The following is a 16,439-nucleotide window of genomic DNA, read 5'->3' on the forward strand; positions in this document are numbered from 1 at the left end:
CCTCAAGCCAGGGACATGCCACCCCTCACACCTTCTCATCCTGATTAATTAAAACCAAAGACCAGCGTTCCCTGTTGGAGCAAGCATCTCCTGTTAGAAGGATGAGATTTTTGGGTGTATCTATTTTTTGGCCAATTTTTAGCTGCCAGAGGAGGGAGATTCTGCTACCAGTAGCGCCTTCCAGGCTGCGAAAATCTCCTCCTGAGATCCAAGTAGGGCAGATCCCGCCAGGGCTCAGCTCCATCGGAACAAACCTAAAGCCACAAACCTAAAGCCCCCTGAAAAAGGGGGACCCACCAAGACCCTTCCTTCTGTCCCCAGGATGTGCCGATTTGGGGATGCTCGAGAGGAGGATCACCAACCCCCCCCTGCACTGATTGATTTTTCTCTCCCCGCTAATTGTTTAAGCGCATTTTTCCCCCATAGGAGTCAAAACCACAACAGAAATATCACCGGCGTCAGCTGCAGTATGGGATTGAAAAGCAAAGAGCAACCCCAGCAACGTCTTTGATTAGCTCAAATTTTTAATTAGAAAAATAGAGACAATTCTATAATATTCCTGATAGATTCTTTTTACAAACAGGAAAATAATAATAATTAATAATAATAATGACATCACCTTTCCAAAGGGAGCATTATGCATCGGTTGCCGGAGCCCGGCAGCATCTCCCTCCTTCGGAAGAAAGGGTCGGTGCAGCCGCAGCCCCCGACCAGTGCCGACCAGTAAACAACTGGTCAGGAGCTCCACAAAGTGCTGGCCGGGGAAATCCCGGTCAGGTCGCTACAAACACAATGTCCATGGGTTTGGGTGTATAAAGCCCATTTTGGTGGTGGTTTCCTTCTGTACATGTGGGTTTTTTTCCCTCTCCATGGCACAGGAGCTACAAAAACGGCTCAGTCCCTGCGGTTTGGAGCCGGCCGGAGATGCCACATCCCACCGCCGCAGCCAGCGGTCCAGCGCATCGTCTCTGCCTCCCCACGTGCTCTTCTCCTCCCCGGCCCAGCCCGATCTGCCCTTGTCTTCTCCAGGGCCACCCCAGGAGGACATTCCCACCCCGGCTCTCCCGTGAGATGCTCGGGGGCAACCTCGGGAAACACCATCTCCCAGCGCTCAGCTTGGGCTTTCATAGTGTCCCGAAGGAGAGACCCACCGAGAAGAAACCCAAACCTTTGAGTTTCTCCTCCGTCCGGGCTTTTTGCTTCAGGTGGACTTTGCTGTGTCGCTTCTTCTCGTCGCTCCTGGCGAAGCGGCGGCCGCAGGTGTCGCAGGAGAAGGGCTTCTCGCCGGTGTGGGTGCGGATGTGGGTGGTGAGGTGGTCGCTGCGGCTGAAGTTCCTCAGGCAGATGCGGCACTGGAAGGGTTTGTGTCCCGTGTGGATGCGGAGGTGCCGGTTGAGCTCATCTGAGCGAGCGAAGCTCCGGATGCAGTTTTCCACTGGGCAGGCAAAAGCTTTCTCATGGGGTTTCGGGCAGAAGCATTTGGAAGAACACTTGGTCCGGCGGGTCTTCTTCTTGGGCTCAGCCAAAGCTGGAGGGTTGGCGGGTAGCAGGGAAGGGATGGGGGAAGACGTGGGGTGGCCCAAAAAGTCCGTGGTGGGGACAGAAGGTGACAGGTGAGGATGGAGGAGCTCGGCAGAGCTCATCAGACCCGGCAGGACTTCGGGCTGGGCCAAGGAGGTGTCAAACTCCGGCATTAGCGGTGGAGGGAGGTTGTGGATCTTGGCGTTGGCGAAGTCCCCGCGGGCCGGGAAGTTTTCTGGCTCGCAGCCGAAGCCCAGATGGGTGCCGAAGCAGGCGGCATCTTCTGCCAGGCTGCCGAGCTCCGACTGGCAGCTGATGGACAAGACGTTCTCCATTTTGGAACCCAGTGCATGGAACAACCCCTGGCTGCTTTCCTCAGCCGGGAAAGCTTCAGGGGAATGGTAGCCCGTGGGCAAGTAGGCCTGATGCTGGGTGACTTGCTCCCACTGGGTGCAGGAGGCTTTAAATTTGTCCAGAGGTGGGGAATCGGAGGGCAGCTTGATGTCCTGCTTGGTGTCCAGGAGCTTGGGTTGGAAGAAGCACTGTGAGGTGTTTCCTAAGGTGGGTTGTGCCTGGAGGGGCTGAGCATCCTCAGGCGTGGGGAAGCTGCCGTAGCCCTGCTCCGGGAAGGGATTTTGGGTGGATCCATTCATTTCGGGCTGGCAGGTGGTGTAAAGGTCCAGCTGGCTCTGAGCCACCTCGGGACAGGGGTAAAGAGCATCCAGGTGCCTTTGGTGCCCTTCGGAGGAGGAGAAGGGGGAGATGCCCAGGATTCCAGACATCAGGTTGAAGAGGGATTCCTGGTCCTGGGGATGCTCCGGTACTGCCTTGATGAAGAAACTGCCGGTGTAGCTGAGCGAAGGAGAGGGCTGGCTGCCCAGGAGGGGGTAATCCACCACCCCACCGTTTATTGGGGTGCCCAGCAGCTCACCTGGGGATGCAGAGGGGACGGCGGTTAGAGGGATGGAGGGATGTGGGGATGGGGGGGCGGGAGATGGAGGAACAGCGGGAGGCTGATGTTGCGTCACTGCGAGGTCCCCGTGTCCGGGACCAAACAGAGAGCCCTGGGCTTCACCCCCCATCCCCACCGGGACCCCCAGGACCTGAATCCACCTTGAACCCACCGCTAGGGGCTGGGAGGAGAGAAGGGGGAGATGCCCGATTCCCGGCTGCAGGGGGGTCCCTCATCCCCGCTCATTTCCCCCCTGCCCTTACCTCCGAGGAAATCAGCCTCTGCCAAAAGTTGCTGCTCAGGTTGCTCCAAACCCTGCAGGTCTCCGGTTTTCATCTCACAGATCTCTTCGTACTTGGAGTAAAATGGGTCCGGGCAGGAGAAATCCAGAACGTTGAGCATCTTCCCTGGAGCTGAGGGGGTTCGGGCTGGAGTGAGCCGGGGGGTGCTCCGGGGAGTGCTGGGGGATGCTCAGGGAGAACGGGGAATGCTCCGGGTAGAACCGACGATGCTCCAGGTAGAGCCGGGGATGCTCCAGGTAGAGCCGGGGATGCTCCGGGAGAACCGAGGATGCTCCGGGTAAAACCGGGGATGTTCCAGGTAGAGCCCGGGGATGCTCCGGGTAGAGCCCGGGGGTGCTCCGGGGTGCTTGGAGTGATCCAGGGGATGCTCCGGTGTGTCGGGGCTGATTCGGGGGATGCTCGGGGTACGTGCCAGGGACCGTTTGTGGGGTGCTCGGGGGTGCTTGGGGCAATGCGGGGGGTGCTCAGGCTGGGTGCCGGGAGCGATGCGGGGGGTGCTGTGCCCCGGGGTGGGGGTCGGGGTGCAGGCGGGGTGCAGGCAGGGGCAGGCAGCAGCAGCAGCAGCAGCCCCGTACACAACACCCGGTTCTCCCTCCCCGCCGCCCCCTTTATAGCCGGAGCGGGGCTGCTCCGACCTTCCGCCGCAGCCATTTCTGGAGTCCCCAGTGAGGCTGCCGTGACGTAAATGCCCATATATGGACACAGGATGTAGGGAAGGGAGTCCCAATAAGGAAATCTCTCCCGTGACGTGCTGCCCCCTCCCTCCCCCTCCCCCTCCCTTCCCCTCCCCCTTTTCTCTACCTCTCTCTTTTTAAAAATTTTTTAATTTTTTTCCCCCTTCCATCTCTCTCTTTTTTAACTGATAATCGCGATATTTTTAACAAAGCGCTGCAGGGCCCGCGGCGGCTGCCGCTCTGTGTGTGTGTGCACAGCATCCCCCAACCCGACCTCCTTTAAATCCCCCGCATCCCTCCATCCCCTCATCCGCATCCCCACACACACATGTGCACACACACACACACGTGTGCAAGCACAAGCATGTGCATGACGCCTTTGCTTTCCTCCGGGATCACTTTTACCCCCGCAGCTCCCTTGGTTTTGGGGGGGGAATGCTGGGCACCCCCCAAATCCGGCCCTTGCACCGAAGCAAAGCACCGGGGCTTTGGCTCCCCTCCCAACGTGGGCTGCTCTTCCAGATTTACATCTCCCCAGGCTCTTATTCGCCTTATGCTATTTTTTTTCCCCTATGAATGCCTTTTGTTGCTCTTGCTCCTTCTAGAAGCGTGAAAGGTGCTGGGTTTGCTCTTCCCCCCCCTCACCTCTCCTTTCCATGCCTGATTTTGCAATAATTTCTGCTGGCATTTCGTATTTGCTTTTGATTTAGAGCCGTGAAGTGGATGCCGGCTCCTCCTGCGTTCGAGCGAGCAGCCAAAAAAGAGAAGGCGAACGCCGCAGCCAAGCTCCCTCCCCGCGTTTCAGTCATCCGAGTTCATGGCTCCCACCCAGGCCGCCGCGCCATAGGCACGGATTTGGGCTGGGAAAGGGCAAATCCACACTGCAAATCCCACCGGCTGCTCAAAAGGGGATGTTTGAAGAGGAAACCTGACACAAATAGTGATTTGGGGGGATACTGGAAGTGCTTCCACCTGAGCATCCTTCCCACTGTGGTGGGGTGAAGCAAATCTGGAGGTTGTTGCTTTCCCTGCTTAGCTGTTTGGAGGTTTCCAAGTTTCCAGCATCGATTCGGAGCCGATCGTGGCTTAGCAGCGAGCCTTTGGGGAGCAGATCACCACCAGCATCCAGCACAGGCAGTTTGGATGGGGAGGGGAAGGTTTTCTCTAGGCAATCTGTGTGTTGGGTTCAGAGCCCACTATAAAACACAAATATACAACTATTTACAGGTGCACACCCACTGTTTCTAAATGCAAGGCAGCTGATGAGAAGGTTCCCTCTGCAACAAGGCCTGCAAGAAAAAGCTGCAGGGTGGAAAGGAGATTTCAATGCTGGTTTCTCCACCTGTACAGTAATTCTATTTTAGATAAGGAGGAGGCCTCTCCCCAGCCCCCTTGTGCTTTCTCCTGCCTCCGTGTAATTATAGCCCTTGTTGGAAGGCCAGAATCATTGGGGATGTGCAGCAGCATCAGCATCCACATCTGTGGGGCCAAAGGATGCTTGAGTTGGGATGCTGAAGAGGGGCCCTGCTCCGGTGCTATTCCTGGCTCCGGCAATGACTCACTGCATTACCTTGGGCAAATCACTCTGAAATGTGTCTTCCAACCTGGTATTCTATGATTCCCCACGTTGGGGGCAGGCTGCTTATCATTGCCTCTGCAAAATGCACCGGCAAAAAGGTGCAAAGAAGCGTTAAACCCATCGGGTGATTCAGGGAGTGTCAGGGAATGAGCTGTAAAGTTCAGGTTGGAAATAAAAAAAAGGGGATGGAGAGAGATCCAGAAAATTATCAGAGTGTGGAAATGGTGAGTGGGATTCAATTATTCACCATTTCTTATCTCGTAGGAGCTGGGGGATGCCCAGTGCAATGGCCAGAAAGTGGGTTTCAAGAAAATCAAAGGCAATATTCAGCCCTGCAGTGCTTTGTGAAACTGGAACTCAGTGCTTCGGGCTGTTGCAGGCACCAAGATAATAAAACACGTTCAAAAATAGTCCATTTGTGGCTACTAAACACAACCCCAACCTGGTGCTTGGGGGATCTGCTGGATGCTGGTGGGATATGAGCAAAGTGGTTGGACAGGAGGAGAGGAAATGGCCTCAAGTTGCACCAGGGGAGGTTGAGGTTGGATGTGGGGAACAATTTCTTCCCCAAAGGGCTGTGGGGCATTGGAACAGGCTGCCCAGTGCAGTGCTGGAGTCACCATCCCTGGAGGGCTGGACAGACGGACAGGAGGTTCTCAGGACATGGGGCAGGGACAGGGGTGGGTTATGGTTGGATTCAATGATCTTGAGGGGCTTTTCCAACCAAAACAATTCTGTGAGTCTATGATGGACCTCGGGATCCTTGATCTCTTCTTCGCCTCTCCTTGGCTGTGTTAGATGGACCCATCAGACCTTGGTCGCTCTTATTTGGCTGCGCTGCATTGTAACTGCGATATCAGACAACCGCTGCCAGGACCAGCACCTCTCCTTTTCTCCCGGAGGTGGAAAAACCTATCCCACCTTCCCTATGACACCAGCCTAACGAGCCATGGGAAGGTCTCCTGGCCCAGCAGAGCAGAGCAGCTCTGAGAAACCTCTCTCCATCCTCAGAGATGATCCTAAAATAGTAGTGACATTTCAGTTCCCCAGCCAAGAAAACAAACAGCATTGTGTGGTTTATATTCGCCTCGTCTGCCTGGGAGAGAGCTGCCGACCGCACAGGGGTGGCTGCAGAGGTACTGCCTGATGCATCTGTCTCTCTGGATGAATGCTTTTGCCTTTTAAATAAATAGACACCCACTTATATTAAAAAAACATTCTGAAGTGACCCTCTTGGATGGCAGTTTCCACGGGAGGAGCGTGGCCGCGTTAGCTCCCACCGCGGCGGTGACACCACGCATGAGGTAATGGCAAAACGTGACCGTGACCAAAGCCAAGCGCCAGGACCGGGTCCTGGCACCGCGTTTCCCTTCCCAGAAGGGGCACTTGGCTGGCGAGGAGGCGGGATAACCTACCTAGGGTGAAACGTGGCGTCATGAAAATACACGGAGGAAATCCGTGCAGTGGCCAAGTCCCCCCCAGCGCACACGGACACCCCGGGGAGGTACCAGGCTCTGCCCCAATTTTTGGGTCCTCTCTCTCTTTTTCAGGTCTCCGAGATGCTGTAGGAGGCTTTGCTTATGGTTTTTAAGAGCTGAAGCAGCTTGGAAAGTGGTCGTAGCAGCTCTGAGCGTGTCTGCAGGGTGTCCCGCAGCAATTTCACCCAAGCAGAAGGTATTCGGGCTTCTGCATCCTCCGCACGGTGAGAGCATCCTTGGGGCAGCAAACAACGACCCCAAAGGAAGAAGCGGTTTTGCTCCAGGTGATGCCAAGAACCTGAAATGCACCTCTGGCATTTCTGGCAAGGCACAGGTTGCTCAGCCCCACATTCGCCCCCAAGCTCGCCCAGGACCACAGCCCTCCGAGCATGTCACAGGCTGCCAGCCCCAGGCTCCCCCAGTCGCCGGCCATCTGGAACTGTCTGGCACAAGCCACCGTCCCCGGGTGTCCACTCCCCTCCAGGGCTAGTGCTTGCCTGGCGAGCTCCTTGCTGGCTCCTGCTGATCCGCCTGGATGTTTCTCCAGCAGAACCAGGGACAGCTTGGTCCCAAGTGCCACATTTCTGCTGCCCACCTCACCACGCCACATGTGGTGCATTGCAATGCACATCAGCATTCCCTTCACAGAACTAGAGCATTATAGAATCATTTTGCTTGGAAGAGACCCTCAAGATCAAGTCCAACCATAACCCACCCCTGGTACTGCCTCATGTCCTGAGAACCTCATGTCCGTCTGTCCAACCCTCCAGGGATGGTGACTCCAGCACTGCCCTGGGCAGCCTGTTCCAATGCCCCACAGCCCTTTGGGGAAGAAATTGTTCCCCACATCCAACCTCAACCTCCCCTGGCGCAACTTGAGGCCGTTTCCTCTGCTCCTGGCGCTTGTTCCTGGGGAGCAGAGCCCGACCCCCCTGGCTCCAAGCTCCTTTCAGGCAGTTCAGAGATCAGAAGGTCTCCCCTCAGCTCCTGTTCTCCAGCTGAACCCCCCAGGTCCCTCAGCCACTCCATCACACTTGTGCTCCAGCCCCTCACCAGCTCTCCCTCCAGTTTCCCAGTCTGCGCTCCCAGTTGGGGTCACAGCATGGAAATCAAACCTACACTCTTGTCCCGTGGTTTTTCCCTTGGCTTTCACCTTTGGGAGCTTGATCTGTGGTCTTCACTATGGTCTGGGGAGATTTTGGCAAAGAGTTGGATGCTCCCAGGACTCCCAGCACTATTGGAGGGCCAAGGAGGCAAAGAATCCTTTTCCTCCTGCTTTGCCTTGCCACAAATCAACCAGGAGCTGGGGGGAGGTCTAGGGAGCACTTTTGTCCCCACAGAATCCCAAAATGTCAGGGGTTGAAGGGACCTGGAAAGCTCATCCAGTGCAATCCCCCCATGGAGCAGGAACACCCAGCTGAGGTTACACAAGGCAGCCCCGGAGCCACTGGCAGAGATGGGCAGCGCTGACCTGAGCCTGGAATTCAGTTTTCCAAAATGATGAGCTGAGTATCAGTTCATGGCACTACAGGTTTGGCGGCCAAACTGGGGCCCATGTGCCCAAAGCTGATAGATATCTAGGGAAAAGTAATTTACATGCGTCTTCTCCAAGCTCCAAGCACTCATGGCTCAGGTATCTCCTTCATTCGACCTGAAGCCTGATATTTAAAAGCCCTCAGTGGATTTTTCCACTGTCTGATTCCTTTTTGAACCCTTAGAGTCCTCTGTGCTGTGAGAGGAGCGAAGTTTTAGGTGGAGAAGCCTCTCTGTTTGTCTGGAGCATGCCCGCCGCCTCCACGCTCACAGCTCCAGAGAAGCCTCTGAGCAAATGGGTGTGTGTGGAATGAATCTGCCGGCCCCTCGAACAGGAGATCAATTCGCTCCTCCTGCTTATCAAAACCTCTCTGTGCTGATGGGTTCATCTGGGAAATCCCCTGCCCAGAGCTATCCACTGCCCATAATGCTTACCCCTTCCAAGGGCGTCTCTCATGGGTGAGAAAGAGGCATTGTTGACTCTGAACTGCTGGTCCTCAATATTCAAGATGGTTCTGCTATTCAAAAGTTTGGATTTCTTTTTCTTTTTCAACGCTCCCCCAGTGCCACCCCTGCCATGAGCAGGGACATCTTCACCAGCTCAGGTTGCTCAGAGCCCCATCCAGCCTGGCCTGGGATGTCTCCAGGGATGGTTCATCCACCACCTCTCTGCCCAACCTGGGCCAGGCTCTCACCACCCTCAGGGCCAACAATTTCTTCCTCATGTCCAGCCTGAATCTCCCTCCTTTAGTTTAAAACCATCACCCCTTGTCCTATCCCAACAGGCCCTGCTGAAAAGTCTGTCCCCATCTTTCTTATCATCCCCTTTTAAGCACTGAAAGGTGCACTACGGTCTCCCGGGAGCTTCTCTTCTCCAGCTGAACATCCCAACTCTCTCAGCCTGTCCTCCCAGCAGAGCTGTTCCAGCCTTGGGTCATTTCTGTGGCTCCTCTGGCCCCTCTCCAGCAGGTCCATGTGTGTCCTGTGCTGAGGACCCAGAGCTGGACCAGCACTGCAGGGGGGTCTCACCAGAGGGGCAGAATCACCTTCCTCCGCCTGCTGGACCTCATCTCCTCCCCCTCCCATCCCTCCAACCATCTCCCCCTTCCAGGAAAACTTCTAGAAACCATCGCTCTGCGTTTCCATGGCAACTGGCACGCGACCAGCCGTGCCGCCGCACCTATTCCTGCTGCCGTGGAGGGGACGGATGGATGCTCGTGTGACAGAGGGGACAACCCGGAGAGAGGGAGCAAGAGATCACCCCCACCTCCCGGCCGTGCCACCAGCCCCAGGGCAACGCCAAAGGGATGCTCTGAGCATCTTTACCAAAGAGCATCTTTCCTCCGGCATCTCCATGTGGCCCCAGCAGATTTACACAGCATGTGAGGCTCTACGAAACGCCTGCCAAAAAGGGCTTCTTTTCTATCTTTTTTTTTGTCTTTTTTTTTAATGACAAGGGAGGGATCGCTGGCTGGAATTTCAGCGCTTGGGCACAGCGGGAGGTCGGGGCGGATGGCTATCTTGTCCAGGTTTTATGTTGCTGCACATCACCATATTCTCCAAGCGCTCGGCGATAACAAGCTCTTCCTGCCCTTAAAATTTATGGATCACTTCTGCATCCTTGCTTTTTTTTAAAAAAAAAAACCCACATACAGCTGAACTTTGGGGTAAAATCCCTCAGTTTTGGCTGCTACCCGCAGTTTAACCAAGGGGAATTACAACCTGGCAAAGACGGCGTAAGGGGATGGCAGAGCAGCTTCCCAAAGCAGACAGGTCACTGCCTCCTAAAAATAGGCTCTAGTCAGAAATAATCTCATCTCCTGCTCCCCGCTGCCCCCCGAACAATACAGTTAAACCCAATACTAAAGGCAGAGTGCTAAAGCTGCGAGCTCTCGGAGAAGCAGAATGGTTCTTTCTATTCTCTCCTTCATCACGTGTTCTAATCACAATATTTTTAGCGCGTGCTTTTGCATGCGTTGGGCAGGGGCAGGAGGATTAATTGAGCTCAGCACAAGCACAGAGCTGAGGCCGAGGTTGGCAGCAACACAATTATTTGACTGTAATGATATAATAAAGCGGGAGAGGACAATTTTCTCAACTTTTTTCCAAATTCACATGTTTTCCTAAGAGTCCGTCTGCCTTGATGTATTGACTAGGAAGCTGCAAACACTCCCAAGCAAGCTTGCCTTCCAGTTTGAATGAAATGATTCATTGAGCCCCACATAAGCCTTTCTCCACTCAATCTCACGCTGGTTTTAATCACCCCTTAGAAACCTTACGTATATTTTTAAATAAAGCATTCCTTAAACTAAGCCACTGGACTGTTTTGTTTGGAAAAAACCATAAGCAAAAACACTTGGGACTTTAATTTTTCACTTTCCAGGGGGGTTTGAGCAGGATGTGGTGGATGAAATGAGCCTCAAGCATCGTTAGGTTCTGCCCTCGTTAGGCTGCAAGACTTCTCAAGGCACTTTGCAGATGGAAACTGAGATGGTTGTTTGCTTTGTGCTCGACTCGCTGCCATCCCATGGGTTTTGTCAGGACAAGCAGAGGCTCGCACGGCACCCCGAAGCCTCCGCTTCACAACCGATATGGGGACGCGTGTCCTAAATGACACACAAACCAACGCTGGCCCGTGTTCCCCCCGGGTGTTGTCAACCTGAGAGCCGCCTTGAAATCAGATAAAGGTGTTCATTAACAAACCATTAGAATAAAATCCTTTCTGAGAAGGACAGGTGAGAAAAGCCAAGCTGGATGGAGAGGGAGGAGCATGTTTGCTTGCCTAAGGAAAAGAAGAAAAAGCCTCAAGGTTGCTTCATTTCCAGCCCTTCCGCCCTCCCCGAGCACTCGGCTGCTTTCGAGACCCAGTTTCCCAGTGCCCATGGGGTTCTCTGGGAACTGGAGTGGGTCCTGGGAATGAACAGGGGGCTTCCTGGAGAGACCTGGAGTTAAAAAGGTTGGTTTTGTACCTACCAGTGTGAAATAAGTGAACTGACCCAGGATGTTGCAGAGATTGGAGTGAAATTCATGCTCCCTCCAGCCCGTGTTACTTTTAGAATCATGGAATAATTTGGGTTTTAGGGACCTTCCCAGCTCCCCCAGTGCCACCCCTGCCATGACAGGGACATCTTCACCAGCTCAGGTTGCTCAGAGCCTCGTCCAGCCTGGCCTTGAGCCACCGCCTGCACTTTGTGTCCATGAACTGTGCTCAATTATTTATCTCTCTGATCGCAATGAGGGACACAAACACACACACTTGGCCCGGTGCCTGCTCGGAGATGAATTCATCCAACAGCTTTTTATTTATGAGCATTATTTGCTTCCTTGACCAGCTCGCTGTTCCTTTTCAGGAAAGTTTCCAAGCATCCAGAAAGAGACGCACTCCAGAATCATTAATCAGAGCAGCATAAAGATTTATTAACTCTCCTCTCCACGAAATAAAACCATCAGCCTCTGAATTCAGCTTCCTGTGCCATTAATTCTTCCTCCCAAGTAAATTTAAAGGCTGTCACCGTTGGCTGCTAACGAAGGCAAATCCATCTATCAGGTTCTGATTTGTTGCTTGCGGTTACAGTATCGCGATCTCAACTTGTATCCAAAATACAAAAGTGAAATGATAGCAGTCCTTTTGTTTGCCATTAGTATTAATTACGTTAATGAAACTTAATGATATTCATGCCAAAGGTTGGTAGTGCGTGGAAATTCAGGGAACTCTTCAAATTAACTGCTCTGACCTCTCGGCATGTAGTTAGGAAAATTATTAAATATAGTACGGTATGTAAATTAATACAAGTTCTATCTATTATATAGTTCAGCTACAAGAGGAGCAGAATTTGCCATCTCACGTGCAGGATTCAGGCTGCTCAATCCAAGCGCAAATGGGAAAAGCGTCACTGTCAGGCCTATATGTACATTTTTTACCCCAAAATCCTATGGGAGAACACTGATTTCACCTACTTTTACATATGTCTTAACCTTCATTTCGAAGACAGTTGCTACAGATGGTCAGAACCTGGGAGGACCTACCAAGGGATGGACAGCCCCTTGTGCCTTCCTTTGGCACCCATGAGTGGCCACCATTGAGGGATGAAGTACATGGCAGGGTGGTCTTCAGCTTGACTAAAAGCGACCGACTCGATGTTCCTGCTTCAGGACATCACCCCATCGCTACGGTGCAGGATGGAGCATCACCCGGAGAAGAAAAGGCTCTGGGGAGGCCTTATTGTGGCCTTTGCATGTGTAAAAGGGCCAAGAAGAAAGATGGGGACAGACTTTTCAGCAGGGGTTGTTGTGAGAGGACAATGGGTGATGGTTTTAAACTAAAGGAGGGAGATTCAGGCTGGACATGAGGAAGAAATTGTTGTCCCTGAGGGTGGTGAGAGCCTGGCCCAGGTTGGGCAGAGAGGTGGTGGATGAACCATCCCTGGAGACATCCCAGGCCAGGCTGGACGGGGCTCTGAGCAACCTGAGCTGGTGAAGATGTCCCTGCTCATGGCAGGGGTGGACTAGGTGACTTCTGAATGTCCCTTCCAACCCAAACCATTCTATGATTCTATGATCCCTAACAGCTCATCCAATGTTGTGGGGTCTGTGGAATCCCTTATTCCCGCAGCCCCAACGCATCCAGCATGGGACCAAGCGTAACTCTGCTATGGGACAGGTTTGCAGCCAGTTGTTCTTTCTCTCTTTGCAGAAGACTTGGCCAAGAGCTGCAGAGAATTTAATATACCCTACAAGACAATGTTAGTAGAACACAACGATGTGTCTGTCGGTGTGAGCCAGGGGAATCCTGCGTTCTTCCAAATGGGCAGAGCAGGGCTTGGCCCACTCTGGCTCATTGACGAATACAAATGGCATGAACCATCAACTGTGTGCCAGGACAATCTCCATAGAAACCCCTGACAAGAGAACCTGGCGCTAATTTAACAATGACAGGAATAATGCTCTTGGTGTTGTAAACTTTTTGTTTGTTTGTGTTTTAAAAGAAAGTGGGATGTAATTGCTGGGTGGCTGGACACGATGTTGGGTGCCAGACAAGGGACGGATGCGGTGTCCCCAGTGCTGTGACAGGCAGTGATGACAGATGCCTGCTCAGCTCGCACTGATTTCTCCTTCGCTGCTTCAATTCACAACTGAAAACAAGCAGAAGAAGGTGCTGAGTCTGCTTCAAGGAATTGTGGGGCAACAGATAAATAAAGATGAAAAGCGATATTCCTGAGTGGAGATGTTTCTAAAGCTAGATCCACCTCCTTCAGCGCTGGCCCTTTAAATCTCTGCTCAGGAAAAACCACCAAATCAATGAGTTCCTATGAAAAATAAACATTCCTTTCTCATTCAGCCAGAAAAAATACCCCGAGATGAAGATGCAGTCAGCACGGAGGACCCAAAGTGTTCGGAAAGCACAAAGGTGACTCCCCAGATTGCTGGATCTGTAGAGAGGGAAAGAGTTGGGGTGGTTTTGGTTGGTTTTATTTATTTTATTTTATTTTTAATTTGCTTTCTGCTTTCAGGTCTCCGGGCAGCAATCACGCGTATCTCTGACCACTCTGATTGCAATAATCTAGGTTATATTTTAACTGGGAAATACTCTTTATTACTGAGTCCAAGCCCCAAGCCCTGACTGCTCAGTTTAGGTGTTGGGGGGGGGATCAGGATCCCACAGTGAAAAAACAAACAATCCAGCAAGTTCAGTTGCAAATTTGGGCACTTTGAATCACCACCTGGAATGAGCAGCTTTTCCTACCAGCTGAATTGTGAGATTTGAGCTCCCGATCAAACATTTAATTGCTCAAAGTTGGGAAGGGTGCACCCCTCTCCCAGCAGGTCAGGAACCCACTCCCTCTGCAGTTTCTCAGTCTCTGCTAATTAGACGGGGTTTATTCTGTGCCTTGATAACGTCAGTTCCCCGATGGGAAGAGACCTGGTTATACGCCATCCCTCCATCACCTAGACGCCTATAGAGAGGAGTGTTGGTGCTTTACAGCTGTGACATTACCAGGGCCAACTGGGTGACACTCGGGGACTGTGGATGTGACTCGCATGACCCACATTAGTGACTTAACCATCCATGGGAACTTGAGCACTGATGCCAGTTGGTTAATAAACCCCTTATCCTTCAAAATAGGGGGGTTTCCGCAGCCTGGAGAAGAGAAGCTCCGGGGAGACTTTGTTGTGGCCTTTCCGTACCTAAAAGGGGGCAATAAGAAAGATAGGGACAGACTTTTCAGCAGGGCCTGTTGTGATAGGACAAGGGGTGATGGTTTTAAACTAAAGGAGGGAGATTCAGGCTGGACATGAGGAAGAAATTGTTGTCCCTGAGGGTGGTGAGAGCCTGGCCCAGGTTGGGTAGAGAGGTGGTGGATGAAGCATCCCTGGAGACATCCCAGGCCAGGCTGGACGGGGCTCTGAGCAACCTGAGCTGGTGAAGATGTCCCTGCTCATGGCAGGGGTTGGATTAGGTGACTTCTGAATGTCCCTTGCAACCCAAACCATTCTATGATTTTAAGCTGCCTCTGGGGACCAGTCCCTTGCCCAGCTCCCAGCTGCACCAACTCAGAGGAGCCCAAACTACAAAAATGTGATTGTTGTTTCCTCGTTGCACTAATAGCACCAAACAGGAAGGCAAGAGCAGAGCTACAGCCCCACAATCCCTTTGAGACCAGGCTGGGCAATTTAACCGCTTACTGTAAACTGGAGAGGATGGAGCGACTGCCAGGTGGCCCCGGAGGCCGCGGGTGGATTTGCCATCATAACTATAATGACCTGATGCAGAAGAATGTTGTGAGATTTAACTAATTAATGCTTGAGAAGTGTTTTAGAAGGAAGTATGAGGTGAAAATCCTCTGCTCGATGTCAGGCATGTCACCAGTCACCAGACATAACTAAGAGGATTTAAAGAGTCAGAATTGGTTTCTGGGGGAACCTACCGGTGGGAATTTTGCTGTTGACTTCAAGGGTTCCAACATTTCTGGCAGGTTTCTGCCCTACATTGGACTTTGCGCAAACAGAAACATTTCATGCTATACGTGTTTTTGTTTGCTTCATCGCTGTTTGGTCTGAATTCTTCTTTCTTCCTCTCTCAATGGAATGAATAAAGCTGATTTCTCAGGAAATACCCATTTCTTGATCCATCCTAGGGATCACCCAGCTGTCCTTAGGGTCTGAATATGATCACAAATATTTACTTTAAGCTCTGAAACGCAACCAGTTCTGGTACAGAACATGCTAATATTTTCTATTTTAACTTCCACATGGCATTTTCTTCTTTCTCCCGCCCTCCTTTTAGACTCCAGATTCAATTAGTGATAGTAAAAGGTCTAAAAAACCACAAAGCACGGGAAGCTCAAAGGTTTCAGAGGAAGAAACACGTCTGTTGTTTCCAGGAGATGAAATGAGGCCACGTTTCGTGGGCACCGCTGTGATCTTCCCATAGTGAAACGCTTTGAAGACGTGTTACACCAAAGATGGTTGTTCGGCCTTATTCCTCATTCTTTTTGGTAATTATAACCTCTCGTTGCTCCAGCTTCCTCTGCAGTCACAGAATAAAGTGATTAACAATATTCAATACTTCTCTGATGCGTGAAATAAAATCCCGCGCTGTTTGGCAAACGTCAGGGTCTTGCCTGAACCGAGCCTGGAATGTTTGTTTCTGACTGTCAGGTTTTCTTTCCCTTTCATCATGTTTCAGTACGTGAAAAACAAGCATTGAATTCTGATTTCCGTCGAATCACATGGCCAAGCCAGTGATGGGAGCCAACCAATTGTCACTAACCGAGGAGCTGACTCATGAACTTGGCTGGTGCTGAGCTTCTCTTCCAGAGAAAACAGAAAGCTGAGGCTTTAAAACTTGAGTGATGTCCCAAATCCTACTGTGCACTTTGCCAGAACGTCTGTATTTGCTTTTCATTACTACCCCCAGCACTTGATCAGCATAATTTGGAAGGAAAATTAGGCAATATGTGTACATTAAATGCTTCCAATCCTGTTATTCCCCCATTCACAGAGATATTTCCTCCAGCAATGCAAACATCCTCTGCCTACGGCATGCACAGAATGTGGCCTTGGAGGACAGATTGTCCCAAACTGGGAATGCCAGAAGCGAGGTTACCTGTGAGATCCTTTGCAGGGTGACATGAAGCCATGTCAGAAGTTGTACAGTGCCTTGATGTCCCAGTCCCAAAATGATTTGTGGAAAGGGTTGCCAGGCTGCCCAGGGCAGTGGTGGAGTCGCCATCCCTGGGGGGTGGAACAGACGGAGATGAGTTTCTCAGGGACATGGGGCAGCGCCGGGGCTGAGGGAACGGTTGGACTCAATGATCTTGAGGGGCTTTTCCAACCAAAATGATTCTGTGATTCTATGAAGGATGAGGTTACAGCGAGCCGTACCTCCTTTCTTCCTCG

At 52.1% G+C, this 16,439-nt stretch overlaps 1 protein-coding gene across 1 annotated transcript; it reads right to left on the reverse strand.

The window, feature by feature from the left end:
* Positions 1–742: 742 nt before the first annotated feature.
* EGR4 (early growth response 4) lies at positions 743–3,016 on the reverse strand. Its single transcript, XM_065837935.2, has 2 exons — positions 2,737–3,016; positions 743–2,452 (listed from the first exon to the last, which is right to left on the reverse strand). The coding sequence occupies exons 1-2, from the start codon at positions 2,873–2,875 to the stop codon at positions 1,125–1,127; spliced, it is 1,467 nt and encodes a 488-aa protein (XP_065694007.1). The 5' UTR covers positions 2,876–3,016; the 3' UTR covers positions 743–1,124.
* Between the last annotated feature and the right edge of the window lie 13,423 nt (positions 3,017–16,439).

The sequence above is a fragment of the Patagioenas fasciata genome, chromosome 4 (genome assembly GCF_037038585.1).
Source record: "Patagioenas fasciata isolate bPatFas1 chromosome 4, bPatFas1.hap1, whole genome shotgun sequence".
In the NCBI taxonomy this organism is placed as follows: Eukaryota; Metazoa; Chordata; class Aves; order Columbiformes; family Columbidae; genus Patagioenas; species Patagioenas fasciata.